Raw genomic sequence first — 16,478 nt, 5'->3', positions numbered from 1 at the left:
CTTCTGCTGGCCGGCGCCAACCCAGCTGGGCTCCTCCCGTCCCCAGCAGCTCGTGGGAATCTGGCTTCAGCTGCATGCTGCTCTGGATGGGACAGACCCTCCCGGGTCGGCACCAGCCAGCAAAGGTAGCAGCAGAGCCGTGTGCCACTCAGGACTGACTGGTGCAGGTAGGGGGAAAGTGCAGCTGAGCCTGTCCCGAGAAGCACGTGGCTACTCCTCTTCCCACACTCATTGCGTCGGCAACGTCAAGCTGACGCGGTGGGTGTGGGAACCTTGTCCCTTCCCCAGCCCTTTAGCAGCCATTAGGAAGCTGCTGAGGGGCTGGGGGAGGGACAAGGGGTGGGAACGAAAGTAAACCGTATTTACCTTCATTTCCTGTCGCAGCACCACAGGCCACAGAAAATGGCTTGGCAGGCTGCATGGCGGCTCATGGCCCGTATGTTGGACAAGCCTGAGTTAAGCCTTTTGCTGGTACTGTACCAGCATAAAGAAAAGGTTGCCCTGTTGCTCCCTGTCTGATCTCACTGGGACAAACAAGCCCCATAATGCAGGGAAGGTGAGACACCATTTGGTTTATCTGATTGTATAGTGGAGAGTTGCAAATGCATCAAGCATAATGAATGATTCTTGGCAGCTCTGCATATGTTTTCAGAGCTCCAAATAGCTGACAAAGATAGTTTTTTGGGCTTTGGAAATGAGATCTTGTCCAGAGACAAGTTACTTAGGAATCTTAATCATTATGAGCTACAGTCAAAGAGGAGCTGAGATCACTGTGGCAGTGTCCTGAATTCTCTAGAATTGTGGAGGTGTGGGGGAAAGGAAAATAAATAAGTAGGCACTGTGAAGGGGCTCTCAGGAAAAGAAAGAGAAAGGAGGGGGATGGGAAGATAATCCTCATAGGCCTGACATAGCTCATTTAAGTACTGAAGAGCAAAATGAAACCCATCAGTGTAGCCTGGAAAGGAGGGAATCTCAAGAGGCAAAGAGCTCTCTCACATCTCTCTTGTGACATTGTGATGCTTCTGGGACACTCCAGCAGGGTGAAGAATCTGTCCTCTGGTTCCATTTGCAAAGAGCAAACCCAAACATTCAAATTTAAAACAAACAAAGCTGCTAATAAAATCAATGAACAATAAATTGTATTAGGCTGGAGTTAATGATGCAAATAGATACTGGTTTTGCATCAGGTGAAGCCTCACACAAATACCTTTGTCTTCAGAACACACTGGAAACCCAGAAACTTAACAGCTAAAATTAAATCAAAATATCTGGAAGTATGAAAATATATAGTTAAGACAGCAAGCAAGCTTAGTATCCTTTCATACGAAAGATTGCAAAAAAAAAGGTGTTACTTTTAGTTGTTCAATGGTTCTACAATGTCCAGTCTGTGTACAGCTCTGCACAGTCCACAGGGAAACTCATACTTCATAAAACTGTGACGAGACACATAACATACTGGAGACCATCATTCTGCATTATGGTTTAGCATTGGAATAATAATTCAGCTTAGAAATATAGTCACAAAGGGAGACAGTCAAAATTAGAACGAGTTTACTAGCATCAAGAAGCATTGCCCAATATCTTAATGGATGAGAATATTTATCATAATTCTGGTTATTGTGATGGATTGCTGGTTTGAATATTAGCCACATCACTATACAGTAAGTAGAAGTAAAGTGTATGTCTGGGATATGATGACATTTGCTATATAACTCATGACTGATGCAAAATTCCCCAGCAGTGTACACATGGCTGACTTCTGAAATACTGCAGAGATTTTAACTCTGGTATGAAAGTGTTATTTTTCTGATATGAAAATAAAATAAGGTATTGGTTGTAGGATGACTGCAGATATCTCAATCTGGAATATGCAGTATGAGTCTTCCTTAGGGATATAATGGATGCATGGAACTATACCTAGGGTGACTCGATAAAGGATCTAGCCTTGTCCATTCTACCACAAACCAAGATCTTCCCTAAGATGGGTATCTTACATCATGATATACGTTCATTTATTTTATTCTTACCTCTATAATAGAAAGCATATGTAAAATCAAAAGACATACCATACAATTCAACTGTACATCTAATATCTAGATGACATAGTAGATACAGGAGATAGAAAAAGCTATTTCATTATTCTGCCATATCACCTAATGCTTTTTCAGTTGTATTTTAGTAAGAACTAAAAATGACTCACTCGGTGTCAGGATGACCTCAGTCTGTTGCCAGGTCCAGATAAAGCAACAATATATCATAAGTCTTACAGGGCGCATTCTTAAATCGTCTATGCTGTGAAAAACTATAACATATTTGTGAACAAATATATAGCTTTATGAATGTTTGCAAAGTAATTTTCAAAGTACATGTCATCAACTTAAAACATTGCGCTGTATTATTAAAACGAAGCTCCTTGTATTAAAGTGCAAGCCTCCTAATTATAGCAATAGCCCAAAAATAGACCTAGCAAGTAATCTGAGACAAAAGAATGTGAAGCTCTGAATCAGAGATGTGGTACATGGGTGATTGTTTTAAAATGCTAATGGAAGCTAGATTTCCCAATCAGAGAAGTAAAGTAAATGATAACAAAATTACAAAAGCTTGAAAGAGTCATGGGAAATGGGATATCTTTCTATGCGAACATTGAGATATTAAGTTGCTGGGTACTGATTATTCAAGTCTACTCACCACCATAAATGATGGGAAAGGCTAAGAATAAAAAACGTTGGACACAGGGAGTGCATCCAAATGAGCGTGGACATGTGGTATGTGGCACCGCAGACCCATCTGTGGTGCCATACCCCACACATGCTGCACATACAGGTGTTCTCCACACTGCTAATTTGCAATGCAGGGGGTGGTTTTTGACCCCAGGATATCCTGGGGTCAAAAAAACATGAGCCTAAAAAAAGTGGGGCGGCATACACAGTGGCAATACGTACCATCCAAAACTGGAAACTGGCTGGCCAGAACCATACCCTGGCTGCCAGTCTGACTCCTTGCTGCAGGATCTCCATGGCCACAGCTCCCAGAGGCCCCCAGGACCCTATGTAAGGCTGCTGGGGCCAGCACAGTTGCTGGCCCTAGCCTCCCCTACCCCACCCAGGGCAACATGCCATGAACCAGAGCATGCATGGCATGGGTGTTCCCCAGAAACAAGTAGCAGCAGCACATTGTGTGCTGCTGTTCATCCCTGGGGAAACACATATTTCCACTTCTGGGGACATCCCCAGGTTGTCCAGGTAAAGATACTGCCAAGCTTGATAGCAGTAGCCAATACCAAATGAATATTTTAACATATAATTACAAAGACATTTTTCTATATAGAATTCAGTTTGATACAAACAGTTCAGTTCTACTCCTGGATGCATAAGTGGATTATGCAAATTAATTCAGAGTTCAGAATTTAGCAAGTGAAACATCCCAATAGGTATCAAATTATATTCTAGACTATTAGACACAAGAAAAAAGAGCAAATATAAATCAACCACAGTGAATGTTTCTGAACTCTGACATTTTTGCAAGTGTTTCCTTGATTTCCTGTTGCAAATTAATTTCCCCTATGTCCTTATGTCATATTATAAGGACATCTCCTAAAATCCCCTAATTTTAAAGGGAGAACACCTCATCATAGGACATAAGGCCCATCAACATTACGGGATATCAGGCCTATCATCTTCAATACTGATTTGATCATAGACTAAAATGGAAATTCCAAGGGCTGAATTGGTCTCTAGTGTTTGTATAGAAGAGGAGTGGCTTCTCAAGCATGGCAGCAAGGTTCTTATAAAATCTTAAATAGAAATATCAAGTGCATGTCATTCACACTATGACCAGAAACATAGCAAAAAAGAGAGGCTGAGACTGCAGAAAAATGCAGTACTAAGAGGCTTAGGCTTCACGTGGAATCAATCTGTAGATATGTTGTGTACCCTTTTCCCCTTTGTTCACCCCAAATCTATTTTGGAGCTCTGAGAATTTCCCTACCCCCCAAAGATTACTTGGCTTTCTACCCTCAAAGGCATCTTGTCATGACCATTTTTTTGTTGAAAAAAGCTGGATGATTATATTGATTGTGATAATATTGTTTTAATACCTAGAGGTTAGGGAACAAGTTGCACCAGTCACTGTACTAGCTCATAATTTGGGGCTTGTCTACAGGGGAAAACTAGCCAACAACATTACAATGGAATGATTATTCTGCACTAGCTATGCTGGTCAATTTCCCTCTGTAGACAAGATCTAAGAGATGGAGTACAGCCCTGTCTACCATCCTTTGTCCACAGGGGTTACCTTTACTAGTGAAGGTGTTAATGATTAGTCTAAAACTCTAAAATGATAGCAGGAGAGACCCATTTAATAGTGTCAAAATGGGGTTAGCTTAGGGATTGTTTCACCAGCTAAGAAGTCCCAAGGCCGGTGTCATAATCAGGTCTTTAATATTGTCAAACTTTTTCAGTAACACCTTGATTATTGAATATTATTTTCATTATTCTTTCTTTTATTGTTATTTAATTAAAATATGTATGGCACAAAAACCATGACTACCATCAAGTGCACACTCTAATGCCTACAATTTAAATCTTCTGCTCATAGAATCTGCGGGGGAGCTGGAGTATTTAGGAAGAAGGGATGTCTGGAGGCTTTTTGTTTTGAGATAGCTTTATCTGCTGGGTATTGTTTACTTTAAAATCAAGTTTCTTGGGTTTGGGTACCAAATCCATAAGACTAAAAGGAACTCCACAGGATGCAAAAGTGTGGTGATAGCAGCTTGATGTTTATTAAGTTCTATCATGAGTCATATGATGCATGCAAAACACACATATTAGTCTAAGTCCAGTTTAATGTGGATATAAACACACACACATTAATAATACCCAACATTGATATAGCACTTCTCATTTACAGAGCCCTGTTAAAATGTTAATTGACACTAAGCAGTTTATTTGTGCTATATTTGAAGCTACCAGTCCTTGCAGTCCGATAATGTCTCTCCCTCCTAGTAATTACTTCAGGCTTCATACAACCTTTTAACACCCCCTGCCCCCACTGCACAAGAGCCACCTTAGGATCTTCAGCAGCAGTTCTTCAGTAAGTGACTGGTGCACTGTAACATGCATCAGGGTTTTTAGTTGAAACCATGTTAGTCTAAGGACATAGGCAGGCAAGGTTCTTTGGGCAGATGTGATATCTTTTATTACACACTTGGTCTAATAAAAGATATCACATCTACCCAAAGAACCTTACATAACCATGCAGCAATTTCTGTCTCCAGACAGCACGCTTATGGCAATTGAGCACTTGATGAAACATAGGAAAACTTTTGATGGTTATACACCAACCCAAAATGGTTGTTTTCCACTGAAATAGCACTTTACCCAAATATCCTAATTTTCAAAGTCTTGAAAACACAAGGGGAAACATGCCCTTTTTATAATCTGCTCGTGGTGGAGAGCAGATTGACAGCAGTCAAGGAGAGCTCTCACACAGAGAGAGCACAAATAAACCAACATGGCACACCTTCACTCCTGGGCCAGCTCTTTGCCATACTGGTTTCCTGGAGTAAGAGCATCTGAAGGGCTGCCCAGTGGGGTATCATGACACCTAGAGATCCTTGAGATGCAGGGAAACACTGAGAATACACTTTTTACCAAGCAGTAGGAAGGAGGTGGCATTACGGTAACTTCATGCTCCTGTACTGGCTGGTTTTCCAGCCACTTTGTACCTGCATAGAATGCAAATTTGCAAAGCAGAAGAATCTGGGCGAAAATGTTATCATGGCTTTTAATGAGCACTAGGTACATTTTTATATAAATACATACACCATTGTCACCCTGTCCCTAGTATCACATTGGGCATCTTAAAATGAGAAGCAGGTGTGACAGAGCACCTTTGGTACCTGTCACTTTAAGGGCTTTGAGTGACAGCAGGGCAACCAGCAGGTGCAGGCCAGCCCTGATGAGGTGGTCACATGACCTTCCCTGTGATTGGAGAACAGAGCTGAGCAGATTCCATTTTAGCTCAGGCCCTCAGGGCTGAGCCAGTAGTCTGCTGCTGGTAGCTGGCAGAACAACATCTGGCTGAGCAGCTGCTCGGGAATACCTTGGAGGTAAGGGCAGGAGCTATGGGGATGGCAGGAGGCTCCTGGTCCTGGGTATGACTTGAAACTGCACCCTGCTGGGGAATGATGGCCTGGTGGGGATGCCTGTGGTGGGGTAGCTCCCCAAAAATGCCAAGCCAGTTGCCTCCCCAGTGAAAGGCAGGTAGGGGCACCTTATAACTCTAGCCCCCGCTATCCAGTGAGTTATAGATCAGACAGTGGGACCAGGTACACCAAGAGAAAAGTACCTGAGTCCCTGGGTGTATAAGATCCCAAGCCCAGGAAGGGGGCATAGAATTGGCCCCAGTGAGGAGTGAGAGAGGGGCCCCAGGAAGGGGGGCAAGAAGAACCAAGTGCCCAGAGAGGTGCTTGTGGCTAAAGTCAGTCTAGTGTTAGGCATAAGAGAGGCACCTGAAGGGCTGTGAGAGAGTGTATATAGGCAAGTCTACATACACTCTGGGCCTACATGTATATGTCAGCAAGACTGATGGCCCAAGGCCATTCAGAGGAGCAGGGTGGATTGAGAGTGGCCCAGTGAGGGGCAGTATGAAAGAGGCCCTGTGAGAGGGGGCTGAGCAAATGAGGGCCTGTGAGAGGGTGTAGCGTAAATGAGAACGCTGTGAGAGACCCAGCAAGGGGCAGAGTTTGCCCTGGCTTCTGTTGGGAGCAACTATAATTTTGGATGCCATCTGCATGCATGAAACACAGTAATGGGAGGTTGGAGTTGTGTATAAACCCCTTGGCATCGGGACATTAAAATGGGTAGCCTCCTGCTTATTATCTTGTATATCTCAACAAGTCATGGCAGGTGAGACTGGGTAAACTGCCCTAGACGGAGGTGTGGCCAATATGGTGACCAGCCACAAGTAGGCTCCTCCACCACAGCAGGTTGTAAGTGAGAAGTTTGACTTAGCAAGGATGGAGGCAAATCTTTGATTCACATGCACAGTCTCATTGTCCTTCCCTGTTGAAACCAATCTCAAAAGAATGGTGGACAGCCCATGAGTGAAAAATTCAAGATAAACTTTTACCTCTCATGCCTGTGTGCAGCCCCCAGAAACTCCAATGGCAGCTATCTATATGCATTCAACCAAGGGCAGGATTTGATTCTGAGTAAGAAAGAGAGAATTAGTCACAAGTTTAAATTTATTTTCCCAATAGCTTTTTTTTATACATTAAAAGGGCAAAAGAGCTATAAAATTCTTTTTTTTTTTTTTTCCAGTATTACTCTCCACCCACCATATCCTTAATCAAACACAGTATCACCACTTGTTTATTGAACTATGCACACCGAACAAAGTATGAATTCTAGAAACACACATCTATAAAAATAATAATCCAAGGGCATTATTTACACTCCTGAAGGATATTGCATGATCATTTCCAACATCATGGATTTCAAGATTTTCATACATATGAAAAGATGTCAAAACACCATTTCTGAAAACAAACAAAGGATCGCTAAGTATATGCAGAAAAGATGCATCATATCTTTTTTTCTGTTCACCATACTTATTATTTCCTCTCTCAAAGTTGCTCAAAAGGATTTTTACAGTGTAAGTTTTAGAGGTGCTCAATCGTTCCTTACATTCTCCCTGGCTCCTTTTGGTTTCACTTTATTTTGTGGTCATTCGGTATTGCTGAAAATTAGACATTTACTGTACTGAGACTTAATGAATGAAGGCAGACATGTCAATGCAGTATGCAATATTCATTTTTTATATAATACTACATGATGTAGCATTATATTGGAGATAATTTTCCCCTATTCTCTTTTAAAAGCTAGCTCCTTAAGAATGATACTGACTTTAGCAGTTTTCCTGAATAAAGACTGTGTTAAACTGAGCTCCTCTCCAGGGTTTGGGCCATATTTTTTAAGCATTTTTATTATGTGCTTTTGTGCAGGTGAAGAATCCAGGGGTGGACAGGGCACTAGTACCCACTTTGATTCCTGCTCCACCCAAACTTTAAAACCAATCGCCTGGCAATGGCAGCAGTATTTCTAGGCAAGCAGTACTCAGGGAGTCACTTAACTTCAGGGCTCATTATAATCTACCTTATCCCTTCCAAACTCTTCATTCCACAGGTGTTAGTGACCATTATTTTTAATGATTGTGAGGTTTCACTAATCAAGCTATCCTTTGTTGTGCAATTCTGCTATCTCCTATTTTACAGCCTTGCAGATTACTTTTAAGTCTTTCCAATGAAGTTATATTTATTTTGCTTCCATCTTAAACAGAATAATACAGCTATAGGCCCCTACAATATTAGTAAAGTGTGACAGAGTGGCCAAGACACTCTGCCATGGGAAAGTGAGGAAGAATACAAAGAAACAAAACTTACCCGGGGATGCTGAAGAAACTGCGCCAAGCTGAGGCAGGAAAGATGCCATGCCACTACTAATTAAAGGTACCACCTGGGACCATGGCAGTTCAAAGGTGGCAAGCCCAGCTGCCAGAGTTTGAGCCTGGGACAAGGAAAACAGTGTGGCATACGAAGAATAGAGAAACTGTGCTGAAAAAGGAAAAGGAAGACAGTGAATCAGACGCTGCCACGGGGGACACAGCAGAGGAGAAAGGGAATTTAAAGGGATGCCAAGGGAGCGTCCGTGGTCGGTCTGGAGAAAAGGGGAGCAAGGTGCAGATAGAGAAGACAAGAGGAGGAACCAATCCCAGGGCTTGGAGGAAAGACTCAGTCCCTGAAATTGCTTGGGAAGAGCCAGCAAAGCAACGGAGAAGACCACTCTGTCAGTGAGTCCAGTTCCAAGGAGTGGAGATAACTGTTTTGGGACCCTAGAAGAGAAAAGAGACATAGACAAGATTACATGCTAGGAGGGGTAAATTCATCCGAACCCTGAAGGTAAGGGTGGGATTAGAACTGAGAGGTGGCTGTCTTGGGGCCTGTAAGGGGAAGAATGGGGCAAGCAGCCAACTTAAAAGAAGATCCCAACTAGGGGGTTTGCTGGACACAGAACTTGTCTGGACCTATGTGCAAAATTCAAATGACTAAATTATAATATCAGTGCCCTTTTTCACAAGAATATAAACTCATGAATGGGACCACCTGAAACATAACAATACAGGTAATCTCATCTCTGGCTCTGGTATCAAGTTAGCCCCATGCCCAACTAAATTGATTATGAATAAGTTCCCCTTTCAAAGTGACTGCCTCTCCATTGTTATCAGATCCCTCACCAATCTAGGTGTCTGTGCCAGTAAAGAAATATTTTGGGTTCTGCCCTGTTATCACAACAACCTATATAGTGCCTTACAATTCAGGGTCTAAGGTGCTCAATTCAAGTAATCAAGTCCTACTGCAATTAAATCAAGTAGTATATCTCTGGTTTAGGGTGTTGGGCTCGAGCAATCAAGCCATATTATAGTTAAGCAAATGATGAACCTCCAGAGCGATCAAGGCTTTTTGTGCATGTCAGTTTCACCCACAGCAATCAGAAATGGATCCAAAAGGCTAACATTTATGACACAACCAAAGGATAATGACCTCCACACTGTCAGCACTATCTAGACCCTGATCTTCAACCCATCAAGAAAAATATGCTTTGAAGAATGAGTATAAGAGAAGGATGAAGCTGCCAGCAAAGTGGGCTCATCTCAGAAGGGAAACACCACACTGACCCATCATAACCTGTGCCCAGCTGACCACCCTCAGTGATGGATCCACGCCTGATGAGAAGCTGCAAAGATCAGGACCACTTCCTTGCCCGTGCTGGTGAGAACCACTATTACGGCGAGAAATATACTGGACTTAATTATAGATGTTGTATGTAGATTGCAGTAGCCTACCTGTCATTTTCCTATATAGCTCGTTGTTTAATTAATAAAGCCTTTCTGCTGACTATCCATAGAAGTGTTGTGTCAATCTTCCTAAACACTAAGCACCCCATTTTAATTGCAACAGTGTTCACAGGACTAAGACTGGACCCTCAGTCCAGTAGGCAAGCAGCAACAAACCTGGAACATATGATGTGGTTAGGGCAGAGTATGAGGATGGTGGAGCCCTGTGAAGATAAGCCAACCTCCTGAGCCTTTGACTGAGCTTTTTGTCTCAAAGTGTTTGGTACCTCGCTCTCTAACATCAAGGTGTGGCAGAAGAATTTTCGAAGAACAGAACACTACTATTACAGCAGAGACACAACTTGGCTTCAGGTGGCATGACCCAGCCCCCCTTACATAAAGCTTCTCTTTCTTTCTGAAGAAAAATGTGTGTAGTGTTATATGTGATGATGTACCTCACCATCTGCACCCCACTTTTCAAAATTCTAGAACTGCCCATGTACAAGTGCATATGGCTTAAATTACATAGGATAAAATTCTAGCACAAGGGTAGGCAACCCCAAACATGGGTGCCAGAACATGGCACACAAAAGCATTTTTCTTGACATGCATACCTTTGGGCGGATGGCAAGGAAGGAGCTGGGGCTGCTTTGCAACAACAAATATGAGGCCCCTCATGGCTCCCTGCTGTCTGGCCTGGCACACCAAGATCTTCCAAGTCAAAGTTGTGGGTGTTTTTTGCACTCTGCCCAAAAACTTTGTGAACTCTTGTTCTAGCTCCTAAACTGTGGCTCACATTCGAGGAGGCTGCAAAGAGGCATCTTGCAGCAGGCATGCTCAACAGAGAGAGAAAAGAGAGTCAGCCAGAATTTTTCCCATGCTCTGAGGCTGGACTACAACATTTTCCACTCAACTCCTTGCCACTTTGCTAGCAGCTAGTGCCAGCAGGGGCACTAGCGGAAAACAACAGCTCCATTCTTCAAAAGGGTAAGGCAAGAAAAGGGGAGGCAAAAGTCTCAATGCTCTTTGCATCTTCTACACACACATGCCTCCCACATCTCCCCACAAAGGGATAGACAGAATCAAGTCCAATTATCTTTTCCAGTGCGGATCACAATAAGACTGCTGAAACTCCAAGAATGTCAAAGCAATGACTGAATAAAAATTATCCTCATTATCATGGTCCCTGTGATCGGACCCTAGTTCTCAAGTGGTGACAATGTTAAATTCCAATCTGGTCTTTGTGCATCATGTCTCAGTGCTGCAAAACCTTGAAGTACCCTGTTAATCTTGGTGATGAGTAACAGCAACTTTCCTGTTAAGTTGAGGAAACCTGCTTATAACCTGCAGATGCTATCTGAAAAATGAAAGAGTAGAACTGTAGGCAGTTGCTGGATAAGTGTGGTAAATATTAAAGAGGGCTTATTAATACTTTGATTAGGTATAAATCCCCTATGAGAGGCTGGCATAGAAAGAGCATCCTTTTCCTTCTTGCCATAGAAATCATCACAGTTCCATACCATGAATGTAGAAATGAGGAATTGACCATATGCAATGCACAGTAAGAGGGATGTGCTCTGATAAACTGTAGACCTGGGTGAGAAATGGTCTTTCCATCTTGTAAAAGTGGTTGAGATTTCAATTTTTTTTTCACATTCTGCATTGGGTAGAACTGTACCCTTTGTTTAAAGTCTTTTTATGGAAAATGGGAGCACAATCCACTTCAAAACAGTTGTTCAGAAGTTAGGGCTTGCACCAGGGAGGTGGGAGACAGTCCCAAGTCCTTAGAAAAAAGGACTCCAACATCCCCGGTGCCTGCTTGAGTGAGGGGAGTCTCTACTCTGAGATGAGTCTCTCCGTCTTTCTTTTTGGAGCAATTTCACTGTATATAGATCATTTACATATTCAGTAGAGTAGGGATGTGAACTTGGATTAACCACACTCTAGGTGATTGCTGTAGTCAATCGGGTAGCCTTCTAAGCTTTTCTAGAATGGGTTTCAGTCTTCTAAGCTTTTCTGGGATGGGTTTCAGTCTCCTCTTCTCTCTAAGATGATCAACAAGTCCACTCCCAGACCTGAAAAAATATCCTGACCAAAAAAAAAAATTGAAACTGACATATTACAATAAAACACTCCAGTTTTAACAAATCAGCATTTTCCAGACAGGAAAAGAACAAGTTTAGTCAACTGGGAGCTGGCTCTGACAGGAAAGGTCAGGGGCATTAGGAAGTTTATTTAAGATATTTTTTTGAACATGGAGTGAAGGAATCCTTCTTTCATATGCTTTAAATTTAGGGTAGCCTGTTCTTTGTTCTTAGCCATTAAAGGCATTTTTACTTTTCCATTTCACTACCAAACACAACACCAAGCTCCTCATAAGTCTTTCAGATAATTTTATATTGTGGTTTTTGTTTGATCTCTCTCAAAATCTGCATGTATCCTGATTTCATAAAAGTTACATTTTATTTTGGTAATTAATGATTGTCCTCTTGTGTATTCTAAATAAAGAGACTTTTTCTAGAATAATCTAGTTATTACCATCAATGCTTCTACAATTTAAACATAACATAACACTGGCTATAATCTTTACAGGAAAAGCTTTTGCCAGGCAGGAATGACTTCCATATATCTTCAGAAAGTTGATCACTGACTCATCTTTTGTGCAAACATATGAACTAGCAGAAACTTTCAAATTGGGACATACTCCTATGTTTCAAACTACTAACTTAATACAAAAAGAGAATGGGAATAGGACAGCCACATCTTCCTCCTAGTTCTCAAGACTTATAGCTGACATTGCTTCTCCCTAGGGACCAGCTATGGTGAAAGAAAAAGCAAGCAAAGGAAGTATCCAGTTACAAAACTTTGCAAGTATGTTTTATATAAGATTTACTCATCAGTGGCTGAACTTTACTAATCTGGAAGAGATAACTGAAAAGATATTAGGGCAAGCAATGCCACTGTTCAATTGTGTGTATACTTACTTTGGTAAAAATTAAAGCAGTTGCCTATATATGCTATGGGGAACAAAAAAGTATTAGTATTAGTTTGTAAGAATATTACAAGTGCCTCAGTTTTCCTAATTGATATTATTATGGTGAACTGGATGTAGTTAAAAGTGATGAGACTTGTAAAAGTAATGACATGAGCAGAGATAAAAACACCTCCAAGGAGAACACCAAAGGTCCCTAAGGATACAGACAGAAGGGCAGCTCCCTGCTGTAACTGAAAACACTTTGCAGAAAACACTTGGTAACAGCATTCTGAGTTACAACGATACCCCAGACAAAGCAGAGGTTTCACTGGTGGTTCCAGGGAGTAGAGGAATCTACTGTAGCTGCTGGCTGCCAGCCTGCAGCCAATCAGCCCTAGCAAGGGCCCCTCCTCCCTGCCAGCCTAGGCTGTTTTCAGAATGGGAGTGGAGAAAAGGGAGTCTAGAAAAGGGGGTTGTAGGGGTTCCCAAGCTGGCACTGGCAAATGGGGTGGGTTAATTGGATCACCCCAACCTGGGTAAGGCTCCAGTACACCCACCCCACCCTTCAGAGAGGGCTGAAAAAGCCCAGACTGAACTCTCTCTGCTCCCTTTTCCCCCTTTCGTTCTGAAAACAGTAGTAAGCTGGGAGGCAGCACAGACAGAAATCACAAAAGATGCTCTGTTTTGAAACATCTTCCTCTGAACCCTTATGCAAATTTTCACCCAATCAGTCATTTTTAAGCAGTCTGCAGCCATGCATTTGTCCTCGTTCACTGCTATAGACCACTTTCTGTAGCCATATTGGGTGAAAATTGTCACTTCCTTCTGCATTAACAATGGCTGAACCAGGCATTAAGGAACTCTCTACCTGCATATCACTAGAAGGGTGATTGTTTCCAAGGCCAGATACTGAGGTCATAGAACACTAAGTCATTAAAAAAAACCCAGGTTAAAAGAAGAAGAGGACAATAATTTCTTAGGGAGAGGCACTGATTTAGGTAGAGCAAGCAGCAGGGCTGAAGAACTAAAGCAGGGCTTTGCAAGATGTGCTTGCAACACATATTGTCACCTAAGCTTCGAGATAGTAAGAGGCAGGCAAGACCTAGCCATGCAGACCTATTATATCAGGGGTGGGCAAAATATAGCCCACGGGCTGCATCAGGCCCACAAGGTCATTCTATCCGGCCCATGGGGACCCTAAAAAATTTAGAAAATTAATATTAAGCTGTCCTTGGTTCCTGTCAGGGCAGTAGGACCCAGGGGAAGCCCCAACAGGCTCCTGCAACAGCAGGGCACACCCGCCCAGCCAGAAGCCCCATCAGGGGTAGGGGGGGACCTGGGGAAAATCTGAGCGCGGGGGGGTGGGGCCCTGCTGCTGCTCCATGCAGTCAGAGCTCATGCACTGGGCAGCCCAGAGGTGGCAGTGACAAATGCTGCCCCGATGGGTGAGCCCGGAGCTGGCACGGAGCCCAGACTGGCAGTGGGGGGGGGGCTGGCCCCCCACCCTGCATCCGCTCACAGCCTGCGTGGGGCTGACTGTGCTTGCTCAGGACAGCCCCACGTGGGCTGCGAGTGGCTGCAGCAGGAAGCGACAGCCATGGGGCGGGCGAGGGGTTGCTTTTCCCGTTGCTCAGCACCAGCTCATGCCCTGCCAGCAAGCAGGGGGTTGGGGCTGTGTGGTGCCCCCTGCATGTACTGTGGGGCTGGGGGGCACTGGGAGTGAGTGGAAGTGTGGGGCCCACACTGGTGTCCCAGGGCCAGTACCGGGACGGCGCACAACACAGGGGCGAGGGCCAGTACCGGCAGGGCCCAGAGCAGGGCAGCAGGGTACAGGGTCCCAGGTGGCAGGGGCTCTATGGAGCTGGGCCAGCTCCCCCCTCTCTCTGCTGGTGCAGCCCAGCCCGGCTCCACAGACCCCTGCCAGCCTGCACCCCACTCTGGGCCCTGCTGGCGCTGGCCCTGGGACATTGGTCCCAAGATGGTGACCAGGGGGTGGGGCACCTGTCAAGGGGCCATCGACAGCTTGCTAAAACTGGGTACCCATGTGGCCCTCAACAGCTTACTAAAACTGGGTAAGCGGCCCTCCACCCAAAATAATTGCCCTCCGCTGTGTTATAGCTTGCTTGCCATGCACTTTTGAAAGAACAGACAACATGTTTTCCCTCTTTACTAAGTCAGTCCCATCAGCCATTCAGCATAGACACCTGGAGGAGTGTCTTCTGGGATGCAGTTGCAGCTCATTGAACTACAACCTGTTGAACTAATAAGGCTGGAAATAGGGTGACTGCTATCTACTGGTAGTTTAAGAGTGGTGGAACAAGGGAGATCCACCCAAAGTAAATTGTAGTTAGCAGTACCAGTTGCCTGAGAAGTGTGTTCCCAAGGGACAGCAAAAATATACAAAACACGACTGACCCCATAACTGTGGCAGGACAGTGGGAATAGGGCTCAAGCTTGCCTAAAGCAGCTTGTCAACAGCCTGAAATGTGTGAACCATGGAGTTCTATTCAAGGAAGAGTACAGGCAGAGCCCTGCCACTTAGAGAGAGCATCTGAGAGACTGGAGGAGAGATCACAGATGCAGCTCACCCCTGACCCAAGACACAGGTTCAAAGTGCTAGTTACTTATTTGTAATTACCACCCACACTTCATTGTTTGTAAACCTCTGATGTTAAGTGAAATGACTTGAAAATATATAAAACCTGCTACGGTTCTTTTTAGCAGTGATCATGAGACAGGTAGGCTAGATCAGCGTTTCCCAACCTGTGTGCCACGGCACACTGGTGTACCATCAGGCATGTCCAGGTATGCCGTGGCATTTCAGGTTGAAGACACGCCCATGCCTGGCTGGAGCCATGCCCCCTGCCTGCTGCTGCTGCGGACACAGACCGGGAATGTGGCTCCAGCCCAAAATGCCATCCGTCTGGCTGCGCACCACCCCTCCCTGCCGGTGTCTGCCTGGCTGTGCTCCCCCCACGCCTCCCTGGGTCAGTGTCTGGGTGACCGCACACCATCCCCATCCCCCGCTCTGCGTCCAGTGTGTTGCAGTGCTTTTTTAGTTAGGTAAGTGTACTGTGGGGCAAAAAATGTTAGGAAACACTGGGCTGGATGAGTTAGGGAGGATCATGGTTTTTCCTATACTGGCACCAGTAGAGGGCTGTGAGTAAAGCGCCTTGTGCTGCTCCTTTTAGTTTTTGAGATGGGATATTCTGTTCATTCCTGATTACCCTAAGTGAGGAAATGTCATTGGTTTAAACAATGGTGCAGCAATATTTTCTCCTAGATGCTATTTGGTATTTTTTGTTAACCCAAAGGAATACATGATGATGATAATTTACAAATATTCTGAAAAGAGGAAAATAAACAATGACATCAAACTAAGAACTTCCTAGCAATGATATAAACTAAGCTGTGCATAGATTCTCTGGGTGAACCAAGGAGTTAGATAAATACCAGACTATGAACCATAGGCCACAAACCTGCATTATCAAGGAGATGGACATGACAAGCTACAAGTCTGTTTTTTCCCTAGGGATTTTAAAGTTTATATCAGACTGTGTTAGAGATGCTAGTTAATAGAGATGCTCTCACTAGGTCAAGGTACTAAGCA

At 43.9% G+C, this 16,478-nt stretch overlaps 1 protein-coding gene across 1 annotated transcript; it reads right to left on the bottom strand.

Annotated features, from left to right (window-relative positions):
• Positions 1-7,186: 7,186 nt before the first annotated feature.
• On the bottom strand, positions 7,187-10,729 carry LOC112549802. The gene is made up of 3 exons (XM_025200489.1): positions 10,509-10,729; positions 8,444-8,892; positions 7,187-7,209 (listed from the first exon to the last, which is right to left on the bottom strand). Exons 1-3 carry the CDS (start codon positions 10,727-10,729, stop codon positions 7,187-7,189), a joined length of 693 nt encoding a protein of 230 aa, XP_025056274.1.
• Between the last annotated feature and the right edge of the window lie 5,749 nt (positions 10,730-16,478).

This window comes from Alligator sinensis, unplaced genomic scaffold (assembly GCF_000455745.1).
Source record: "Alligator sinensis unplaced genomic scaffold, ASM45574v1 scaffold321_1, whole genome shotgun sequence".
Classification (NCBI taxonomy): domain Eukaryota; kingdom Metazoa; phylum Chordata; order Crocodylia; family Alligatoridae; genus Alligator; species Alligator sinensis.
This window is presented reverse-complemented; position numbering and strand designations above follow the sequence as displayed.

What these genes read in the sequence shown, in the direction of transcription:
- LOC112549802 (XM_025200489.1), bottom strand. Translation starts at nt 10,729, where the DNA reads ATGCCTGCTGCAAGATGCCTCTTTGCAGCCTCCTCGAATGTGAGCCAC. An exon ending in TCCTTGCCATCCGCCCAAAG is followed by an intron (nt 8,893 to 10,508) that starts GTATGCATGTCA and finishes TTTCTCTTCTAG; the next exon opens with GGTCCCAAAACAGTTATCTC. An exon ending in AGTTTCTTCAGCATCCCCGG is followed by an intron (nt 7,210 to 8,443) that starts GTAAGTTTTGTT and finishes TTTCTTACTCAG; the next exon opens with AATCAAATCCTGCCCTTGGT.